At 39.3% G+C, this 21,763-nt stretch overlaps 1 protein-coding gene across 2 annotated transcripts; it reads right to left on the bottom strand.

Moving 5' to 3' along the window:
- Positions 1-213: 213 nt before the first annotated feature.
- HDC (histidine decarboxylase) lies at positions 214-18,803 on the bottom strand. Of its 2 annotated transcripts, XM_007427140.3 has the most exons (13): positions 18,745-18,803; positions 15,583-15,882; positions 13,901-14,073; positions 12,030-12,143; positions 9,952-10,074; positions 7,366-7,500; positions 5,805-5,948; positions 4,886-4,952; positions 3,597-3,759; positions 3,400-3,490; positions 2,671-2,769; positions 2,172-2,273; positions 214-1,078 (listed from the first exon to the last, which is right to left on the bottom strand). In XM_007427140.3, exons 2-13 carry the CDS (start codon positions 15,692-15,694, stop codon positions 368-370), a joined length of 2,034 nt encoding a protein of 677 aa, XP_007427202.3. In that variant the 5' UTR covers positions 15,695-15,882; positions 18,745-18,803; the 3' UTR covers positions 214-367. The 2 variants fall into 2 exon arrangements, with proteins under 2 accessions (XP_007427202.3, XP_088004725.1); XM_088148599.1 differs by lacking the exons at positions 13,901-14,073; positions 15,583-15,882; positions 18,745-18,803 and adding an exon at positions 12,572-12,610.
- Between the last annotated feature and the right edge of the window lie 2,960 nt (positions 18,804-21,763).

Here is a 21,763-nt window from a genome sequence, read left to right as displayed (position 1 = left end):
TTATTCCAAATTGATTGGATGCCTGACTCAAAGGAAGACAATGGGTAGCATCTATTGAATGTTTATATTGGCTGTGATTTATGGTGTAGCTTGAATTCAGCTAGGAGTGGTTTATTCAATAAAACCATATCTCAACACATAGTGTGGACCAGATCAATAATCAATAAATGAAAGTGTCAGTCTGAAATGAAAATTGAAACTTCAGATGCCAAGACTAAATTGTTTATTTACCTTATGAACTTATTCAGTGTACAGGCTCTTTTAAAAAAAATAAGATCTTCTGCAATTATTATATTTTTGGGCCATAGATATTGCATAAGAATAAGCAGACTTTGGTTGTCGTTTTATGGAGGAAGGCTCTTAAGAGCTAGATAATAGCCTGAAGAGGACAACATGGCAATTGGAGACCACACTGAATGGTGCATTCAGGAAAACTGGGCATGTGGTAAAACTGTGGTTGTTTCTTCAAGTCTTCTTTCTTGATCATCAGTATTTCTTTGGGCAACTTGGAAAGGAATTTCCTGTTGGCACATGGTCTATTCTCCACAGGGCTGTCCAAGCTGAAGGAACGGACTGTTTTTTTCTTGTTTTGAGCTGATAAGACAGAAGGCAAGTCATAGTTGGTCACACGTGGACTGTTTTCTGTAAAACTCTCATCCAAATGACGCTCATTGGCCATTGAGATGTATTCATTGAACAGTGACAAAGAAGAGTTGAGAGATCCTCTCCGAGGCTGTGTAGTTATTCTACTTAAAGGCAAAACTTTGCCGCCTTCTTTCTCTGTGAGAATATGAGGCGTGATGCCTGCTGATTTGGGACTGGGGCTGATTAATTGATTGGGGATTTGGGACTTCTCCTCTGAGATGATGAGAGGTTTTGGCACACGATGCAGGTTGGAGACATTCACTGCAGCCTGTTGGATGAGGGCCCAGTCTTGTCTGATATCCTCTTGAGTGGTGAACTGAGACGTTACAGTGAAGCGAATGATCAACTTCTCCTGAATTGTTGCTGGGATGACAAACAGCTTTCCTGATTTGTTCAGATCTTTTAAGACCTTTTCGGTCATCCAGTTGGGACCCTGTTTGTGAAAGATGGAGTTTTTCATGACCGTCAGTGAGAGAGAAACTTTCAAAGGCACAAACACAAGTATTGCTGAAAGACATTATTTATCCTGCTTTGCCTTTTTGTCGTTTTACTACCATTCCATCAACCACAGATGGTTATGGGAGGTTCTTCCTTTCCTTCCTAAGGTCAAAATGCCCTCCAACAGTCACGTTAAGCAGCAGGGTCAAAATGGGCTTGCTTACATTTCAATGCAAACTGATATAATTTTGCCTTTTTAGACCCAACATCTCAACAAATCTTTCAAAATTCCCAGCTCGCCAAAGTTTGCCATTCAGTTTGTCAATAATACTTTTCTAAAAAGGTATATTAGGAAATTGCACAAATTATTTAGCTCTTTATTTCCAACACTGATGTACCACCCCAATCAACTGACTCTGGATGGTGAAGAAAAGAAACTGAAAACAGCAGTCTCCCCCAAACAAGTAACAACAAAATCTAGCCTAAAAATCATATCAAAAAGCACATTATATTGGAGAAAATAGTTTGCAAAACATTGCAGACCAAAAGTGATTAATTTTAATGCTTTAAAAAAAAACCTTCAAGTTTGATAAACCAATATTGACCTATTTGCAAACATGAGAGCTGAAAAAAACACTCAGGAACTGAGATTGGCCCATTTCTACTTGGCAATTACTGTTTACCTGTTTTGTGATGATTCCTTTTATTGTATCTGAACCATTTATGTGACTTCCCATCAAGGTGGTGTCCCATGTGGAAGTAGTTATGTGTTTCATTGCATCTGCCCGTAGTTTACTAAACTTGTTAGTTTTCCTCCCATTTCAGCTTCCAACCAGGTGCAATGGTCCTGCACTCCAGATTTCAGGCAGCATCATTACGTTCTTGTCTGCACCTATTCTTCCCAGCTTTCAAGCACACAAGCCAACTCTCAACTTGACACTCTTCTGATGAGCTGGAATTCAGTGCCCATCATTCCCCACCAGCACGCTGGAGGAAAATGATGGGGATTGAAGTGCAATGCAACTAGAGGGCAGCAAATTAGAAGAGAATGGTGTAAGTTAATGTTAAATATTACAGGAAAACTTTACCTTTACACGAAAAACAACCAGTCCAAGATGCCTCTTAGCAGGGATTTCAAACAAGGGGTCGCTTCTGAGCAGTGACTCAAAATACTTTGCCATCTCAGTACCCTGGTGTTTCCAAAAGCAAAATCAATAATTATTTCCAGTACGACAGATATGGTGAGAAATCTTTGAGCAGTCTAGGGCTGCATGTCATTTGTGGGCAGGGCGGGCAGAGTTGAGCAGATCGCTCCATTTTTGTGGGATTTAAGAGAATTTCTTTTTAAAGCTTATCTTACATCTGGAGTGCTTCCCATCTAAAAATAATGCCCAGTGACTTTCGCCAATCCCACCCTCAAAATTCAGCAGCATTGACAATATCAAAGACTAGTCCAACCACTGCTCTGGTCAAGGATGACCCTCAGACATTATTTACCCAACTCTCCTATTGTGCAGTACAGCACAGTTAACTATGGAGAGGAACAGCAAGGTTTCTTATTCACATTTATACTTCTAATTCACCTACATGTCTGACATGCTCCTGAAGCTTTTTCACACCAAATGACCGAATCACAAACCAGAGTTTTAGAGAGCGAAACCTTCGGCTCAGTGGGATTTGCCAGTGCTGGAAAGGAAAACATAATGAATGAGTCAGATAAAAGGGAAGCGGTGGGCAACTTGCTGCAATTTAATGTTGAATTTAGGGACTGTATGGCAAGGTTCACGGGCTGACCACAATCATGGTTTGTTCAACCCTGGTTTATTTAATAAATCACAATTGCAGGGTTCACTCAACACCCTAGCTCAAAAGCAAGTAAACTACCTTATCACTTAGCAAAAGTTATGAACCAAGTGGCATGAAATGACAGCAAAGGGGGTTAAATTCTTTAAAAGTTCATTGAGATTTTTTGAAAATCATGTATTATTGAAAACGTTAAACAAAAGCTAAACTCGACATGTACCAGGCATCTGCTAGATTACTGCTATATTTCTTCCAACTTGACAATTGGACTCTTCATGTATTTTGCATGCACCTTCACCTTTGAGCCTCATGCAATAATAAACCCATATAGTAAATAGTTAGCTGGCCATTCTTCAAGTGGGAGATGAGATAGGAAAACGTTACAAGCTACTTAAAATTTTCCATTCTCTTCTGAATCCCATCCTGATTCCCTTCAACGCTGTTTTTCGGCAAAAAAAGAGAGAAAGATTTCTACAGCCTATTCTTGCTTAAGCATAAGCCCAATGTTCTTACCATGAAATCAGTTGCTGACTCAGAATTGGGATGCCTGAGGTAGACGGGGTTAACACTGAAGGTTTGCTGGAGCTTGTATTTATCTTTAACCCTTTTAAGAGATTAAAAAAAAACAAAACAAGAAAAGCTGATTGGGAAGAATTCCACAGATTGAGAATTTCATACAGATAAGAAATGGAGAACATTTTGGCACCCACCAGAATGCTGTGCAATCAAAGTGAACCATCATCCATTTGGAGGGGTTGAAGGTAAAAGAATCAGCATATTCAACTCCATTGAGAAAGGACCTGAATTCTGGACACAGAAATGCTGTTCCGGCATATGCAGCATCAATATGAAGCCAAAGTTCCTCCTTAGCACCTGAAGAGAAATCAACGTCAAAAGTCCCATTTTATGTGGGTTGCTGATCCCAAAGTACAGTAAATATAGGCACCAAACAGAGATCTGCGACAATGTGATGTATGAACAAGCTTCAAACAATATTGTTAGTGAGCTTTCTGATCACTGCTTGGAGAGTAGGAGGACTTTCAAAGAGTTGACATGATGTTGTTTGAATAAAAAAGAAGTAAGAAGAGAAATCAAGGAGGGTGTTTGTGAAGGTTAAACAGAGCAGGCCCAAAACTACAACAATAGCAAAGCACCATTTAATGGATTGATTATCATGTCTGATTTGGCCTAAAGTTTTCTTCTCCTTATTACAGTGTCTTGTTCCATATCCCATCCTGCACCCATAAATCTGAGATATGGGGAAGGCTAATTCATAATTAGCTTCCTCAATTCATTAGGGTTGAGCAATGCATTCAAGTGGGCACTTCATGAAGTGATCAAAACACCCCCTGAATGTGGTATTTGGAATGTCAAAGCAATTGTGTTTCTGAGCAGCTTAACATGGTCATTTGGAAGACCTTTCCTGAGCATCAGTCAGCCCCGCTAAAGCTTGAGATTGGCTATAATACCAGACTCTTGTGAGTCCGATTGTACCATACCTTCTCCCAGTGAATCAGGGAGGCATCTGCCTGATCCACTTCTGAATGTTATCTGTTGCTCTGGACATAAAACATGTTTCGGCCCCTTTTGCCTAGGTAATGGTTCTTGCATATTTCTGTCAAGGTCATCTTCTTTACTCTCTACAGCAGTGTTTCTCAACCTTAGCAACCTGAAGATGTGTGGACTTCAATTTCCAGAATCCCCCAGCCAGCACTGGCTGGGGAATTCTGGGAGCTGAAGTCCACACATCGTCAAGTTGCTAAGGTTGAGAAACACTGCTCTACAATACCTGAGCAAGAAGTTCCTTCTGTCAGGATTGTCCTGGATGAAGTAACTATATGGAGCAATTCCTCCAAAGCTATCTGAGAACATTATCTTCCACTTTCCTGATCTGCCCTGGGAGATCAGGGATCTGAGATTATGTGGAGGAGAAGCAGACTTGGCCACAGATAGATTTTCCAGGAAGGGATTTTTAGGTAAGTGGTAGGTAACTACTTACATATCGGACCTAGCTCCGAAAGGCAGTCAAAAGCACACACGCCGGTTGTGCCGAGAGTTGCACAAACCTAGACAAAACCAGAGATTTATTAAAATGTTTTAAACAACTAAATTAGAAACTTAAATAAAAGGGGGGAGCTGGTAAAAAAAAGTGTCTTTTTTGCTAATGCACCAGGCTGTAGAACTCTCTGGCCCATAACGTCTAATTCTCTTTAAACAAACTCATATTTCACGATCGATTAAAGACCTTTCAGTTATAACCTATCTTGGCGTGATTAGCTGTTCCCATATTCATTATCAGTTTTAATTTGTTCTCTGTTTTTGTACATTTGTTTTTTGTTAGCTGATATACCTATTTTTTCATATCAGCCGCCTGTGGTATGGCAGTTTGAAACAGAAAGGGAAGTTTTTTTTAGGATTAAACATAATAAAAATAATGGTATTTATTTTGTTAAATGTACCAACCCATCTTTCTCCCAAGTTGTGCGGACAAAGCACAATAAAATGCAAGCTGAAATATGAAGGTATCATTTTAAAAGTAGAAAACAGCAACATGAGTCAGTTTACAAAACCAAAGCCGCGTCTGAATGAAAACATCTTTGCCTAGTAGAAAAAAATACAGCAGTACAGAGAAAATCAGGCCTTTCTGTGGCTGAATGTTGTGAAAGAAAGGTGAGACTAGGCAGTATTCATCTTGCTAAAGAGTTTGAAACTTAGCATTTTTATTCGAGGGGTTTATTTTTAAGGAGCAGTGATCTGCTTTGGATTCTGTCATTGAAACATACCCCAAATCCTGTCAATTACTCCCTTTGCAGGAGGCAAATCTCAGGGTTAGGTGAAATGCACGTTTCTTTCTGCTTTTCCGTCGTGACGGGGCAGCGTCACATCACCAGAGGAGACCGAGAACAACCAACACTTACAAAGATAGGTACTAAGCCATGGCTTCGGTCTTCCTGCAGAGCTTTACTCAGCGTTTCACCTCTCAAGGAAAAATTCTCATCGACCGGCAGAAACCGCATTTTCACGAGGGAAATCAAACCTGCCTTTTCAACGGAGGAGTGAGCCTGTGTAAAGAAGACACGGATCGGTGGGTGACTGTTGAGGAGACACCATGCGGGCAAATGTGTTGGCAGACCAGTTAAAGCAGGATGCACACACTGGAGGTAGGTCACCGTAAGCACCGGATGACGGCATGCATTGTCCAAAAGAGCGCCTGCCTAAAACTGCATCTTTTCCAGCCTGCATCTCAGATGCTCCAAGCCCTCCATTCCTAGGCAAGGCTGCCTCCTGCTGTTCAAAAAGTATATATAGAGGGACGTGCACAATAATAAATGGGCAAGAACTCCAAGTTGGTTAGCTAAACCTGTTGTTTGTCCTGCTGCCATCCCAGGACAAAAGATGCATGAAAAGGCTATGTTGAAGCCCGCTAGCAAAACTGACCTTGATTTTTGGATTTACCATGATAATGCATTTAATGATGTAGCCGAAGGTGTATTCTATTGTAAATAGTTTATGACAATGGTGTGTGTGTATTGTGTGTGTGTGTGTGTGTGTGTGTATTGCACAGGAATAGTAGGGCTTGTGATATATGCCAGAGGTATGTAACATAGATCTTAATATTACAAGTCTCACTATCCCCGCCCATGGACTGCCGAGGCTGAGAATCATGGACATCGCTATCAAAAACTTCTAAAGGCCTCGAGTTTGCCCAGCTTTACTACGAGGAGCAAATTTCTTTGCTAGTCCTTAAGTAGCAAAACATCGAGATGAATCTACAAGACAGAGGTATAGAGGCAGAGTTGGAATAACTCCAAGGTTTGAAGAAATGCTCCAATTACTTCTGAAACAAAATTCTGGGGAAAAAAAATTCTGGGAAATTTGGAAAAGTGAAGCCTGTCCTTTGTCTTGAGAGAGGAAAAAAAAATGGAAAAGATTGGAGAATGGCATGGAATCCTTCAGAAATTAACATTTTAGGCTGGCTAACATTGTGAACAAGAACATGCTAAACTACGACATAGTGTGGTAGGGCCCATTGAACATCAAAATACAACGTGCTGTAATTTAAACGATGCTAAAATTGTACTCCATACTGTACCTGCATGAGTCTGATATTCGTACAACCATCTTGTAAGACAGGCCAGAACCATGTTCTTTGATTTTACTTGTCCCACAGCTGGCTACAGAGCACTCCCTAAACCAGGGCATCTCTGATCTCTGCTCTTTAACCCTGAATGCTGCCATCAGGCAGTCAGTTCCAAGCATTAATACATTGGCCCAAAGGCATCTGTGGAGAGGGTGACATGCAGGTGACAGATATAAAAAGGAAGTGGGGCTTTAATTGCATAGTTATGGCCACCATCTTGACTTTTTTGACTTCCACTCCCTGCAGATGCCCCTGTTGGCCGTGACTTTTTCAGCTCAGGTCCTATAGGTAGTAATAACTTAAAAATTCACACATAGATATATGAAGTAGTAACTCACCTGATCTGAAGCGTATGCGATTAGACGAGAATTCAGAATGGAATCATCTATATTTGGTTCCGATGTTTTCATTTCAAGAATTTTATTCTTTCTGGCTGCTAGCAGAGCAATCAAGGTTGATTCACTAACTGTGCTCTGTAGGGGAAGGAAAAAATCTCCAACAATGATTGATAATTGATATGAGAAAAGTCCTAGTCCCTTTTTAACTCCAAATGCCAAGATGAACCTGGGACTATGTCCAAAGGTTGTAATCTAAGTTGCAGCCTCCTTCCCATTTTTTTCATCAAAACATTGCTGACTTTCTAACTGCAGCAGTATAGATCACTTAACCTTAAAGCAATGGTAGGCAAACTTGAATCCTCCAGATATTTTGGACCATAATCCCTTGCCACTGGCCATGCAGATTGGAAAGTCTAATGGGAGTTGAAGACTGAAACATCTGGAGAACATCAGACCACATCTCTGCTCTCAGAGTAATGATTACACTGACAATCTATTTATCCTAGTCATGTATACTTAGTCTTCAAAGCACTTCATTTGTATTATGTCTTTGGTCTCTGCAAGGATCTGATCAGGAAAGGTTATTGCAGAAGGGCAAATAACAGCAATAGTTCCTGGCTGAAGGAAAATCCATGACTTCCTGCAAATCAGTCTCTAGTGTAGCCACAATGATCCCACCATAGTTCTGAAGCAGAAAAACTCAACAACTTTCAGGTCAAGGGCCACAACTGCCCTTTGAATATCATGTCAGGGGCCACTGTCCAAAAAGATGGGATCAGTATAAAAATGAAGTGTACATTAATTAAACTATAATCAAAATCAATTTAAGTAAACAGGTTTAATATTATTGTTCCCCCTTCTGTGGCACTGAAAATTTACAGTTCATCAAAAATACTTCGGAATGGTAGTATTTTATAGACGAGAAATAATAGGCAAAGACAAGTGATTAACATACTGTGAGATACCAGAATTCTGTCAAAAGGAATACAAAATAAAATCAAGAGAACAACTGATGGCAAAGGGACATAGTTATCAATGGTTTTCCTATTTACAGTTATCAGAAAGATTCAAAGTAGACAAAGAATTTATGGTATTGAATATTGTAAGACTGACTTTGAAATGGAATTGTGTACAAATGATGAACATGTGATTGCTAAAATGTATAAACTTTGATTGAAATTTGAAACAAGAACAAATGGAAGAATGTATGATAAAGTAGGCTAAATTTTTTGGTTATAATATACAGATGGAACAATGGGAAATATGTGGTTGAAAGGACTGAAATGTACAGTATGTTATAATCTTAAAGAGAACTTTTATGAAATGATGTACCGTTGGTATATGACACCAGAAAAATGATCTAGAATGTATAAAAGTACTTCAAATCTATGTTGGAAATGTGAACAAGAAGATGGGTCATACACTGAGTCAGAGGATTTTAAAATTTAATATACAACTGAAACCAGAACTTTTCCTCTTGAGACTGATGGATAAACAGTTGGAAAAAAAAGTCATGGAACTTTGTTTTTATCTATGATAACCTCAGCGAGATTATTGTATGCTCAAAGATGGAAAGATTTGGCAATACCTACAACACAGGAATGGTTGGTGAAGATGATGGAACTTGCTGAGATGGCCAAATTGACCTTTCTCATCAGAGAAAAGACAGTATCTACATTTATTGCTGACTGGAAACCTCTTATGGACTTTTTACATAAAACAGAAAAAAAATGAATTTATAATCTATGGTTTTGATGATTAGATAGATTATAAAAAGAAGAGAATCATGATGTAACTTTAGAGAAAGAAGTACATTTACAATTGTACTTATAACTGCTGTAAAGATCAGAAGCCACATCTTTATATCTTTTTTCTTTCTTTTCTATTTTTCTTCTACCTGTTTTTTTCTCTTCTTTTTTTCTTTTTGCACTTTAGCTTTTTCTTTTACTTCCTCCTTTTTCTTTTTTTCTTTCTTATTCTATTGTAGTTTGTATTAATTTTTACTCTTGTTTTTAAAACTTTCAATAAAATTATATTAAAAAACAAACAAACTTTTGGTCTTGGGGCCAAGACTTCCAGAGTTCCATGCAGCCGGCAGGGCTGACATTGTAACCCCCTGTCTGAAAGCATCAATAAGTTTCATGAATGTCCAAGTGAGATACAGTATCAGCTTTCCCCAACTGAATGCATTCCAGATGTTTTAGGATTGGATGAGATGTCAGCCAGAGGAACAAGCTGCTGCATGAAGTAGTTACTCCTTTTTTTGCTGGAGATCTTTAAACACAGGCTGGAGGGTCATTTATCAGAGATGTTCTAGGGACTAGCTGGCCTGTAAAGTCCCCCTCCCATTCCATGATTCTATGATTTCCAACCTTCCTGGATGGGAGTTCTGGAATTCATAGCCCCAACACATTGGGAGGGCACCAGATTGGCCAAATACCAGATACAGCTACATGATCTAAGTATGCTCAGATTAAAACAAAGAACCTTCCAGCATCAGTCACATGGTAAATGGATGGCCATGTCAATTCAGTCAGTCAGTCAGTCAGTCAGTCAGTCAGTCAGTCAGTCAGTCAAATTATTTACCTGCAAGATGCCACCACCCTTGCTGCCTGGATGATAATGTAAGAATGTTTCTGGAAGACCCATCATTTGAGCCAACCAATCCATCACATTCATTTCCAGTTCTGTGCAAGCTGGACTGGATGCCTGAGAGTAGGGGAAGAAAACACAGTGGGTAACAGCATCCCATTGGATGAAAGGGGGGGGACCTTGATGTAAGAATGCCTTTTTTTTTCTTCAGCAAATTGCACATGGATGTAAGAATATTGACACTTTCTCAATGACAGGAGGACATGAAGAGCAACATGCAACTCACTCCTATCTCATTTCTAGCCTTCTCAAGGACTTCTACATTATTACAGAAAGAAGCAGGATATAGTCCTTTGAAATTATCCTGAAAGGTCCCCTTATGTGATTGAAAATAAAAGCCATTTGAAGTTTTGTATTGATAAGCAAGGCATGATAGACAAGTTTTGCCTCGTCTTATCATGTCTTAATACAGTAGTAAAGGGTTTTTAAAGTTGCAGTAGTGCGGCTGCTTACACAACACCCATTATAACAAGCATACCCAAATATTAATATATAAATAAGCACTTCCTGATTCTCTTGGCCAGCTTGTTTCTCCTCTGATCTCATGACACTATCTGCAAATATAGTGCAGATATAATGAAAGTTGTTTTTTTTAAAACTCTGACACCTTTGAAAAACTGCTTGGCATTTTCCCTTCCTTGCTTCACAGCGTTGAGTCCAAAACCTGGCTCCCCTAAAGCAACCAAATCACTTTGCAGATACAACGTTCTTTTAGTTGCATGCAATCAATAACACAGTATATATCCTGGGCTCCCAGCAAAGCTTTGGACTTTGCTGAACAGCCATGAGCAAAAGCAGAACCAGAGTTTATATACCTTTGGCCCACTACATTGCAAAGGCAAGATGAAGAAAAAGGCAGACATGTGACGTTGGAATATTTCAGATAAGTCCATCTGTGTGACCTTCTTATTATTTATCCCTTCCTACTAGGTCAGTATGCTAGCCATACAATCTCTGAGATATGGTCACTGAACAGAAACAATTTGGTTAACAGGGCCACAGGTTCCTGACTGAGTCTTCTCCTTGTCGCCACCCAGGGTCAATTCAGCTTGCTGTGAATGTTTTCTTACAAGGGCACTTTAAGGAGTTCATATGTATGGGAGGCATTTCATAAGTTTGGTAGTGAATGCAGCTTACACGTGTATGGAAGGAATACTTTTACCACCACAAGAGACTGAAACAACTCACAACCCAATGTGCTTTAAACACTGTATCCTTTTCAGCTAACCTTAAGAAGATTCTCATTTTTTTTAATTTGATTTGATCAGATTCAGATTCAGACTTTAAGAGATGTAATAGACAATTGGTCAATCAATAGGGTTTGTATCTCATCACTAAATAGGTTGTGGACAGAAGCAAAATGAATCGTTCTGCAAAATGGGAAGAATGTACAGAGATTTTTAACATTTTCTCTGGAAACAAGTAGTGTAGATTTTGCTTGGAGATGGGGGGACATTGTTTGCTGAATCAAACAAACCAAACTTTTCTCAAGAAATCTGGGGTGAAATCACCCAACTCTGCTCTTAAAAATCCACCTATACAGCATGTTGTCTACAAAATCTCAACTGTACCCTGAATTTAATTTTTGACCGAGCTTGTTTTTATGTGTATATTACATGTGTGTCCTATATGTGTCCATATATGTAAAATAAATATATTTCATTTATTACAGTCATATCTTGCCTTTTCTCTGGGAACCACATACTGCATTGGGTGGGGAAGAAAAACTCTGATAGGCTGGACTGAGAGAAAAAGAAAACACTCGGTTGAATGGGGACTTTTCCAGTCCGTGTCCAAAATCTGAAACACTATATTACACTACCTACTATGTTGACACTATACAACAATATTCTGTTTTACATGCAGTGTGTGGCTTGTGATTTGTTCCGGAGCTTGTATATTTTAGACTGGCAACTGATCAAGCACAAATTCTTTGATCAGTTGAAAATCTGGGGTTTTGAGTAGAAGAAAAGCCCTAGCACTGAGAGATCTTAAAAACTGAAGCTACTTACCCAAGTAAATCCCAAACAGTTAATAGCATCGGCTAACATATCTCCAAGGAGTGAAGGCCAGGAAGTCAGAGCTGGGAAATAAGCATGCATTTGTGGACTTTGCCAATGGACAACCTAAGTTAAAAGAAGAACACAGAAAAATACTTTGAGCTGGTCCAGCATTAAATGAAGATGGAAAGAAAGACAGGACAATGAAAATAAATTGCCCAAGCAAAAGGAAGGAAAGTTTCTCAGGATTCCTATCTTCCTTTGCCCCCTGGTAATGAAAAAGATGCTTCAACAGCTGGCAGTCCTTGGAAAGCAAGCCATGTCAGAATTCCTAGGAATACCAAGACCACAGGCTAAACTGGGAAGTCAGAACACATCCTGAAAGAAGGCAATAGCAAACCACATCCATACTGCTGCCAAGAAAACTACATAGATACATCCATAAAGACCTCAGGGCTTGAGGCCAGCTTGAAGGAGATGTGGTCTTTCATCAAGACAATCAGTTGTAATGCAGCAGGTAATGTACAGCTATCAAGTCTAGTAGCCAATGATACCTCAGGTCTTCACTTGTGTGAACAGGATCTATCTATCTCTCATCCAGTAAGTACATCTTTATGTTTGGAGCAGCCTTCTCTAACCTCACCCTCCCCAGATACGTATATAGATGGCTGGGAGTTGAACCGTGTCATCTGGAGGACATCTAGTCAGGAAGGATGACTTTAAAAACCACTAAATGATAGTTAATTGAATGTAACTAAGTGATAAATACTCTTATTTAAGCATGACATTTATCTCAGTCAAACACACTGATGATCCTCTGTTGTAAAGAGGAAATAGAAGTCCATTCTTCTTTATTCTAACTAATGTGGGAGGGCATTTAGAGTTGCTCCAAAAAGAGTCCGTTATTTGTCACCATTATCAAGACATATCTAGTGCTGCGTGCAGTGCTAAATTGGCATTTGGCCTATTAATCTGTCCTTTTTTGGAAAAAAATAACATTACTTTGTCTAGGTTGCTGCTACCTTTTTAAAAAATAAGAAAAAAGCATGAGGACGGCAACATTTCAGATACTCAACATATTCTTATCATATTTAGGTGTCTGGGGGGAGAGTATTTATCTAAGACCTCCAGCTGAATTGGTAGATATTGACATATCCTTAACTTATCCTTTTCACCATTACATTGAAAAAACACTCTGTGTGTACATGTTGGTGGTAGATTTGGACTATGGTCGGCCAGTTACTAAAGCCAGCCCAAGAAGTGTTGCTCCTTAAAGGACAGGTATTTGGGCATCTGGAACAGAAAATCCCTTAGCTAATTCTCCTTACACAAGAGCAATTAATTAATTAACAATTAACTGCTTTTTCATGGCACTCCAATCTGCTGTATAAAGATGCTCTCTCACTTTTACAGATGGAAGGGCCAGCTCAAGAAAATCACCAAGATTTTTATTCTCCATTTCAAAAGAACACTGAGGACCTGCAGCTAGGTCCTTCATTTTTGTTGGAATTTCTCTTCTTACTCAGATTTCTGGGATATACACTGCCAATGAACAACTGTGGAGCAACAAAACAGCAACTGGCTGAATTAGGAAGGGGAAATGTGTCACCCCTCAAATTTGTGCTGTGACTCCTGTCTTCCCTAATCACTGGGCCATGCTTTCAAATGGATGGTTATTGGGATCCAACGTCTGGGGGTCCACCAGTTCTATTGGATAAACAAACCATATGTTCAGGTTCTCCAGTTCTCCAACCTCTCCATTCTGCCCATTGGCCCTACTGGTGAGGATTCTAAGAGCTGAAGTCATATCTGGAGAATACTAGGTGGGAGACAATTACTCAACATGTATCCCTTTTTATCATATCATGCACACCTGTCCTTACCCCAGGCATAATGATATTTTCTATGTCTCTGAAGATGTTATCCCAGCTTTCCGGCTCCAAAGGGGCTCTATTGGGTAGTTGATCTCTCATGTAACCTGGTTGCACATCAGGACATACCCGCCTTTCCCGGATGTTGGTTAGGTACTGGCAAATGTAGTCCACCATCTCTTTCCCTAGGAAGCAGTAACAAGGATAACTCATAAACACCATTCCTGGTGGTGGGGACATTTTACGCATCCATGTTGTCACTGCCATAGTTTGAGGACAACTTGCAGATATAAGCACTATCAGCACAGATAGAATCTCTCTAGACAGTTTGCCCACTGCTGTTCTTTTTTTTAAATAGTAATTTTATTAAAAATTACAATTAAAAAGATAAAAACCAATACAAACTAAAAAAATAAAAGAATAAAAAGAAAAATAGTGCAGAAAATAAAAATAGAAAGAAAAATAGAAAAGAAAAAATAAGAATATAATGAAGAAAAAGAAATATATAAAGAAACAACTTCCCCTTTCATCACAAGTATAAACAATTTTAGTAACTTATCACCATCTCTTAAAATACAACAAATGATCTCTTCTTCCCACATCCCATCTCTTATCTATAAACAAATTCTTAAAGCCTCATCATTTCAGTCCTGATCAGCAAAAGTTATAGATGTAGTTATCAGTTATATAAATATGATCAGTAAATAAATAAATAAATGTCCATTAAGGATTAACAAAGATAACACTATATCTATTTAAACCTTGATCAAATAAACCAACTTTAAATTCCTTTTACTTTTAACAATCTTGATCTTTAGTCTCTTCAAATAATGTTCTAGAACTTGATTTCTTTTCATTTGTCCCTTCTCACAAAATTCTTCAGAGCTTTAACAAGCCTCTTTTGTAAATCCAACATAAGAAAATGACCCTGGTCACTCTCTTGGTTTGCCCACTGCTGTTCTAAGAGCTCTCTAAACAGGAGACAAGTAGACTGCAGTCTTTAGGCATACATGCTAAAGATTATAGAGGGGTTTACATCTGAATAAATCTACATAGGCCTATAAAGAGTACAATCCCATGTGCATTCAATCACAACAGCTAATGAATGAAGGAGAATTTACTTACAAGAAAACGTACCTACCTTTGGGGCCATGAAATAAGGAAGAGGAGGTGTTTGCTCCTCCAAGAGTTACCGGGATCTGATTCCCATCAACTCCAGCTAATAGGGCAAGGAGCTGCAGTGCAGTTGATGTATGGCAATATCTGAGGATCATACATCACTATGTCATGGCCAGTGCACTGGAGTTGGAGTAAGGCAAAGGTAAGCAATGTAGTCCCTTCTAAGATGGTTTGAACAAGTTCTTCAATCTCTTTCCATTGTCTGTGTGGGTTGGAGCTGATGAGGCTGAGATACAAAACCTCTGGAGGACATACAATGAGCTCTTTGAGTGAAGGCTGGGATATCATAAGAAGTTCCCAAGCAATTTGCAGGTAAACTATAAAAGCAGCAGCCTCCTTCTCTTAGACTCTGTTTGCACCTGGTATAGACAAATTCCCTGCTTTTAAACATGAACTTTTCATTTCTGCAACTGCCAATAGCTGAGTGGACTTATCTGATCCTGTTCAAAAAAGCGAAAGTGACAAATAGGAATTCCATCCTTAAAATATCCTTCTGTGCCCCTTCCCAGACTCACCTCTCCATCGGTATTCCTCGTGGTCCATGCTTCCCCTTTCAAAGAATGGATCTTTCCCAAATGGTTGTCCGTGGACCACAGATAGCTGTTTGCTCAGCTGAATCGCCTTCATCCTGCAGCCTTTTATAGCTCCTATCTGCCAGGCCTATCAAAATCTACGTCAGCAAATTATTAGGAAATAAGCTTCTGATGACGCCTTCTAGATTTGCTTCTCTTCTTGAAGCTTGTTCAGAGGTCTTTGATGTTCACTAAATTGGAGCCCCATTCATCATGTTGCTACAGCAGGACACAACATACAGCCTGGCCAATAACAGATAGTAACAATAATGGTGAAGTTAGTTACTCCACACATACATACAGCTCAGAAGGTAATTAAGTTGCATGAGTCCAAATGTTTGGGTAGTTAAATTAAATGATTGTCCTCTAGGAAAATGCTTTATAATTAAACCATGGAAGACAACATTCAGTTGATTTTAGCTGACGCCATGTTTGGTAAAGAGAGGGACAAAGCCAAATACCAAGGAAGATTGACCCAAGATCATTCAAAACAGAGTCAGGAGGGTCCCCAAACTTGTGAAAGGATTCACATGGCCAGAAAGGAGGGTGTACTGTGAGCCCACTAAACCCAAAGTCTAAAATTATCCATGACACATGAGGGAAAAACAATCTAGATAAGCTTATCCCATAAGTAAATAAGTCATCATTGTCTTTCAGGAGCTGAACAGCTTTCTATTATCTTAATAATGTAACACGGATAAAGTGCTAAAAATGAGTTGTGATATATGACCACATTTATTATTCCAACATCTTACCATATATTGGCTCTTTCCACATATCTTAGTCCTCAACACACATTTCCTGACAGCGGCAGGACAGGTGTCTCCTTCTTACAGTATCAGAACATAAGAACAATTTGCAGGATCAGAGACCCAAGGCTTAGCTTTATTTCTCACACAGTGGCCAACCAAATGTATCTTAAATTTCTTCTAGAAACAGTTGTCAGACCCAGCTCTCTTCCTACTGCTTCTATAGCATGCAAGAGATAACTGTCTTTGTTCCTGGAGGCTCCATTTATCTCCAGGCAGGCAACTCACAGCCTATGAGTTGTATGACACTTCTCACACCAACTGTCATCAGCATAAATGTTTGCTTTAAATCACTGCACGCATGCACGCATGCACACATTGACATGCCTTTAGAGAAGTACATTAAACTTCTGTTTCAAAAACAAACTGAAGATGTTGGGTTTATCCTTTGCTGTGGAATTATAGCCCAATCTTTTTATTTTCAAATAAAGTGCCCATCTCTGATTTATCCCTTCATAATTGTATCCTTCGTACTTTTGCTTCATTTCTTCTTATCCCACCCAAGTGACTAGCTATCAACATTTGTTATCCACCTGAGGACTCTATGTTGGAGGAAAAATAGGAAATAAATCAAGTACACAAATATGTCATATGCCATAACAGTGAATTTCATAATTGAGGCTTATGAAATGCGTTGCCACAAGAACCTTACTGATGAAGATGAGTAAGATATTGCAACATTGCAACTTAAATTCCTGCATTATTCAGAGAGATTTTTCCTTTCTTCTTTCACATTAGGCAAATTCAGATTTCCAGCGACCAATAAGGCAGGTTTTTAAAGAAACTAGATTCTTATAATAAAACATTCTTCTTGCAACAGAAGCAAATTGCTGCCTCAGTTAAATGCCGTGAAAGAGCCTAATTAAATTTCTGAAAGAGTAGATACTATTCATCCAAAGAACATTAGCTAACGCACAAACTGGTGGTCTTGTACTAAATGCATACAAAAATTTTAATGTGTAACATTACACACTAAAAACTACATTCTGGGAAAGGAAAGGGAATCTTTTATTTCCTCCATTGGAATGGATTTTGCATATTTTTTTATATTTAGACTATTCAACATGTACATTTACACACTGCTTCGCACAATCGTGATGTGGCTTATTTGGTTCTCTCTCAATGTGTTGTCTGAAGCCAACCAATTCAATTAGTCAAGCAATGGCTTAGCACAATGTGTTAACTCAGCCTAGGACAGAAGTCTTGGGCTCAAGCACTACCCTTCTGACTAACTAGTTATGTAGATCTGGAGCGCTCACCATTTTGGATTTGTCCATAGGAATTAGACACCAAGGTTTGTTGTAGATTTCTATTCTGACATCTGCAGATCAAAAATGGTGAGCTTCTCTAGGTCTAGGTGAGAAGCTAAGCCTTGTGTTCACATGTAATAGCAGGTAAGTTGGTAGCACATACATTCATAGTATGTTCCCTGGTATCTGAGCATCTCTTGTGAACACAATTCAACACACACACACTTGCACTCTGCTAGTGTAAGAGAGAGTTCAAATAGGGGCAAGGAAGTTCTTGAGAGCGAGATAGCGCATGTATCTATCAGTGCAAGCTTCTGTTTTCTCTAGATACCCAGCAAGTGAGAACCGATAAGCCACTTCAGCAGCAAATCATACCATGTGATTGTGACATGGTGATCTTGAGAACTGAAGGTGGGGGGAAAAAGCAGCAGAAAACCATAGTCCATCCTTGAAATGTGGTTTTCTGTTTAGCCATTAGATTGATGTTACAGAAAAAGATAATGGCTTTTATCTGTGGGCTTTGTAACAGATGCCCCTAGACACATACAGATCAGGTGGAAAATTCCAGGGGGAAAATGGAAGTCCACCTGCAAGGGATTTATACACAGGGTAATCCAACATGTGTTGCCTTATGCACTGATAAGTGTAATTAAGGCTTTATTTAAGGCAAGGGTCTGTTTTGTTACTGTATGTAACCTTAACTTAGGGTGACATACTAGTCTCGCATATCACATTAAGGTTTGTTCATAAACCCCAACTGGCTGGGTTCAGACAACACTAGGGTTACCACAGCTGGCCTACAAAATCCAGGCCACCACTAGAAGACAGCAACAAGAGACAGAACACATATTTTTTGTGGCCAAACAAATGGTCATCTGGGTTCCTGCAACACCAGTCCAGGAGCTCCACACAACATGCTAAATTGTAAGCCATAGTTTAGAACAGTGATCTAAAAAGTCATATTCTACTTAGATTATCCCCTTTATGGTTTCTCTCTGAAAAGTCAGAAACAAAAGGAAATAGATGAAAGCAAGTCTAGGACATACCGTTTCAAGGTCCTGGAGAGTTGCTATAAGTACCTGCTTCAGGATCAAGGAGTGCAGCCCTACAACCAAAACAAAAATGGCTTACAATGTTTCTAAGTACCCGGCGCGGTTTTATTGCAATTCTGAGCTGCAAAAATTCAGCTGACCACCAGAGAGCATCAAAGAGTGAGTGTTTTCTGTATCTCTTTGTTGCCATCTAGTGATCGGTTGCTGCTCATATCTGGTACACCTCCTTTTATGGTCCTTTGAGGAAGGCTTCCAGTAACTGCACCTTCTCAATTCCTGCTTTGATATTTAAAATGTAGAACTCTCTTATCATCTCTGGCTTCTTTAAGGGGAAGATGTAGAGATTTGAGTCTGGGGATGTTCTTCAAAGTCTTTGTGTCTCATAATGATTCCAAAGTTCACTCTCTGAGTTAGAGTGCAATGGTGGCTGCCTGGGATTGATAGAGTGAATTGCAGAAACTCAGGTAGGGCCTCCTTGAGAGGAACAAGGGATGGGACTTGCATTGGAAGAAATGGTGGTAGGCATGGCCATATGATGGGCACCATCTCTACATGGCCAAAGGACAACAGGAGAAGGAAGTGGCTTTGTCCTACCCCATAGGACCTCCTCTTACACATGAATGGAAGGGGTTGTCCATTCCATGGGATAAAAATATAGTTTTGTGGTGAGGGGGTTGGCTTGTCTTAGTCTGTAGGGTAACAGGAACATTGACATCTTTATAGAAATCATTAATGAAAGGCAGCGTGACAGTGTTTAAGCAAAAAGAGAACGGTGCTTGTTGACTTTCACCAAGTATCCAGAAAGACACCCAGGTAAGAATAGCTCTAGAAATGTTTTAGAACTTTTTTTTTTAAATGAAAGAACCAGAGTTGGAGCAACACTCTGAAAACCACTTCTGAAATTCAGAACTGATTGCTGAAAGTACCTAATGTTGTAAACTTGCTTCCTTTTTGTTCTTTCAAAAGATTTTCAGATGAAAGCCATACATCACCAGATCTGCTATTTATCTTGCCTCTCCAGTTCTAAAATGGCACACTAATTGAAGAGGTGAACAAATACACTCAAACTGTGTTCAGACAGGAAACAAAGGACGTAGAGAAGTTCAAATGGCAGAGTGAGCAAATATGACTTGATGCAAATGACTGCTTTGTTATAGTTATCTTCCACTCGGACTCAGTGGGTAGCAGGCCAAGTGGAAGAATATTTACTCACAGGCAACTGAATGAATAGAAATAGTATGTTGGTTAAGTGCTAAGAAAAGCCTTGCCGTCAAAACCCTGGGAAAAACACCATGTGTCACAAATGGCTCAACCTCTCTGTGCAATAGGTATTTGTTGGTCTAAATCATCGCTGAACCAGCCCTCTCGTTTCTGATGCATTTGACGTATTTTCTGTCCATTTCAGAAATGGCTGTAATGCTGAACTGGGTTGTAATGCTGAACCTGGAGGACATAATTGGTTGGGCAGCTCATGCATTGACTAGGTAAAGTGTATTAACCTCAAAAGCTGAACTCACAAATAATAAGCTACTCTTGAGTTACCAGATAGAGACATTCCAAAACCATACCTAATTTCTTGGCAGGCTGGTTAAACTTGTTCTGACTACCCCACCTTTTTGTTGAGATCATGGCTTTTTGTAATACTTATGCAGCTTAGCTTTATTTTAGTAGAAGGTTAGAAATGCAAAGGGAGGTTCTTTCACTCACAGAGACCCGCTATTTAAACTTAATGAGCTTTCCACACCTGCAGCAAGAAAAGGGTGTAGGCTTAGTTGCTATACCCAATTACATATCTGACTTTTTTACAACCCCGCTCCTTCAAGATACCAAAGGAGTATCTTTTGAACATCTTCTGACAAAGGAGAGGGAAAATGTGGCTGATTTTGCAGGGATTATTGCAGGGCTTCTCTCATACTGCAAGCAAAGCCATCAGGTTGCTCTTCCCATGGATTTTGTTCAGATCAGGAAGCCCAGGTAGCCAGGATGCTGCTGAGCGATGGAAAGATGAGTGGTAATACCATTAAAAAAATCTTAAATTGCAATGTACCCTGAGAATGATAGAAAAACAGACATTTTCACAGAAGACCACTTTCAGGAAATTAGATGGATTTTGGTCATCCTTGGGCAAGTATTTACCTTCATCAAGCTACTTAGCCAATGTTTCTGCTTTCTTGAAATACGCTAGTCAAATGTGAGATCCATCAAGCACTATAAATAGCTTATGAAACTTAAGACATTCATTTGCTTGTATTTGGAAAATTGTATTTTACTATGGTCAGACTATTATAATCATACATTCCCAGCTCAGGAGAGGGGGGATGTCTTTTGTTTCTGACATCTCTGGAAGGGATCTGCGATTATTTTTCTGTTGAGAAAGTTGATTCATCATGAGAGATGTTCAGCTTCCCATATCAGGTTTTACTATCTTAAATCAGCATCAAACAATGCACCTTGGTATCCAGCACTGTGGGACATCTGCCATCTTGAGCTTTTCCGGTAATGTAGCAAAGAAGTTTTGCTGAACTACAACTTCCAACAGCCATGGCCAGTGAGGAAGACTATGGTTTAGCAACATCTGGAAGATCACTCATGTTCTACATCTACTAAAGTTCCAATTCTCAACCATAGATAATGAGAACTCTTTATTCCCTACTGAACATTTTGATAAAGTACCATTTTCCTTTCAAAAGGTTCCCTTGTAAGGACTGGAAAACAGTATTTCAGCTATGCACTTCTGTTGTTACTTATAAGCTGGTCAAGTGTCTTCAGAAATGAAGTAGCATATAAGTAATAAATCAATTCTGGAAAATTCCTTTTCCATCAGTTGTAGTGATACCTGTTGCTCAATATAACTACTCCTTTTTCTGGGGCCACATCTCAAATTTTGGCCATTTCAACAGTTGTACCTGACATAGCATCAAGATGATCAAGTTTCAAAATCCTTCTTGTGAGCGATGCTTTTGATGGCAGCACCAAGTTAAGATGTTCTTATGATTTCATAGGCATATCTTTC

The sequence above is a fragment of the Python bivittatus genome, unplaced genomic scaffold (assembly GCF_059951505.1).
Source record: "Python bivittatus isolate LINGU-HERP-01145 unplaced genomic scaffold, Pbiv_v1 ctg000530_np1212, whole genome shotgun sequence".
In the NCBI taxonomy this organism is placed as follows: Eukaryota; Metazoa; Chordata; class Lepidosauria; order Squamata; family Pythonidae; genus Python; species Python bivittatus.
The sequence above is the reverse complement of the archived record's forward strand: the minus strand, read 5'-3'. Positions and strand labels throughout refer to the sequence as shown.

What these genes read in the sequence shown, in the direction of transcription:
- HDC (XM_007427140.3), bottom strand. Translation starts at nt 15,694, where the DNA reads ATGAAGGCGATTCAGCTGAGCAAACAGCTATCTGTGGTCCACGGACAA. An exon ending in AGTCAGCAACTGATTTCATG is followed by an intron (nt 2,770 to 3,399) that starts GTAAGAACATTG and finishes TTTCCTTTCCAG; the next exon opens with CACTGGCAAATCCCACTGAG. An exon ending in TTCAGGAGCATGTCAGACAT is followed by an intron (nt 2,274 to 2,670) that starts GTAGGTGAATTA and finishes TGGAAACACCAG; the next exon opens with GGTACTGAGATGGCAAAGTA.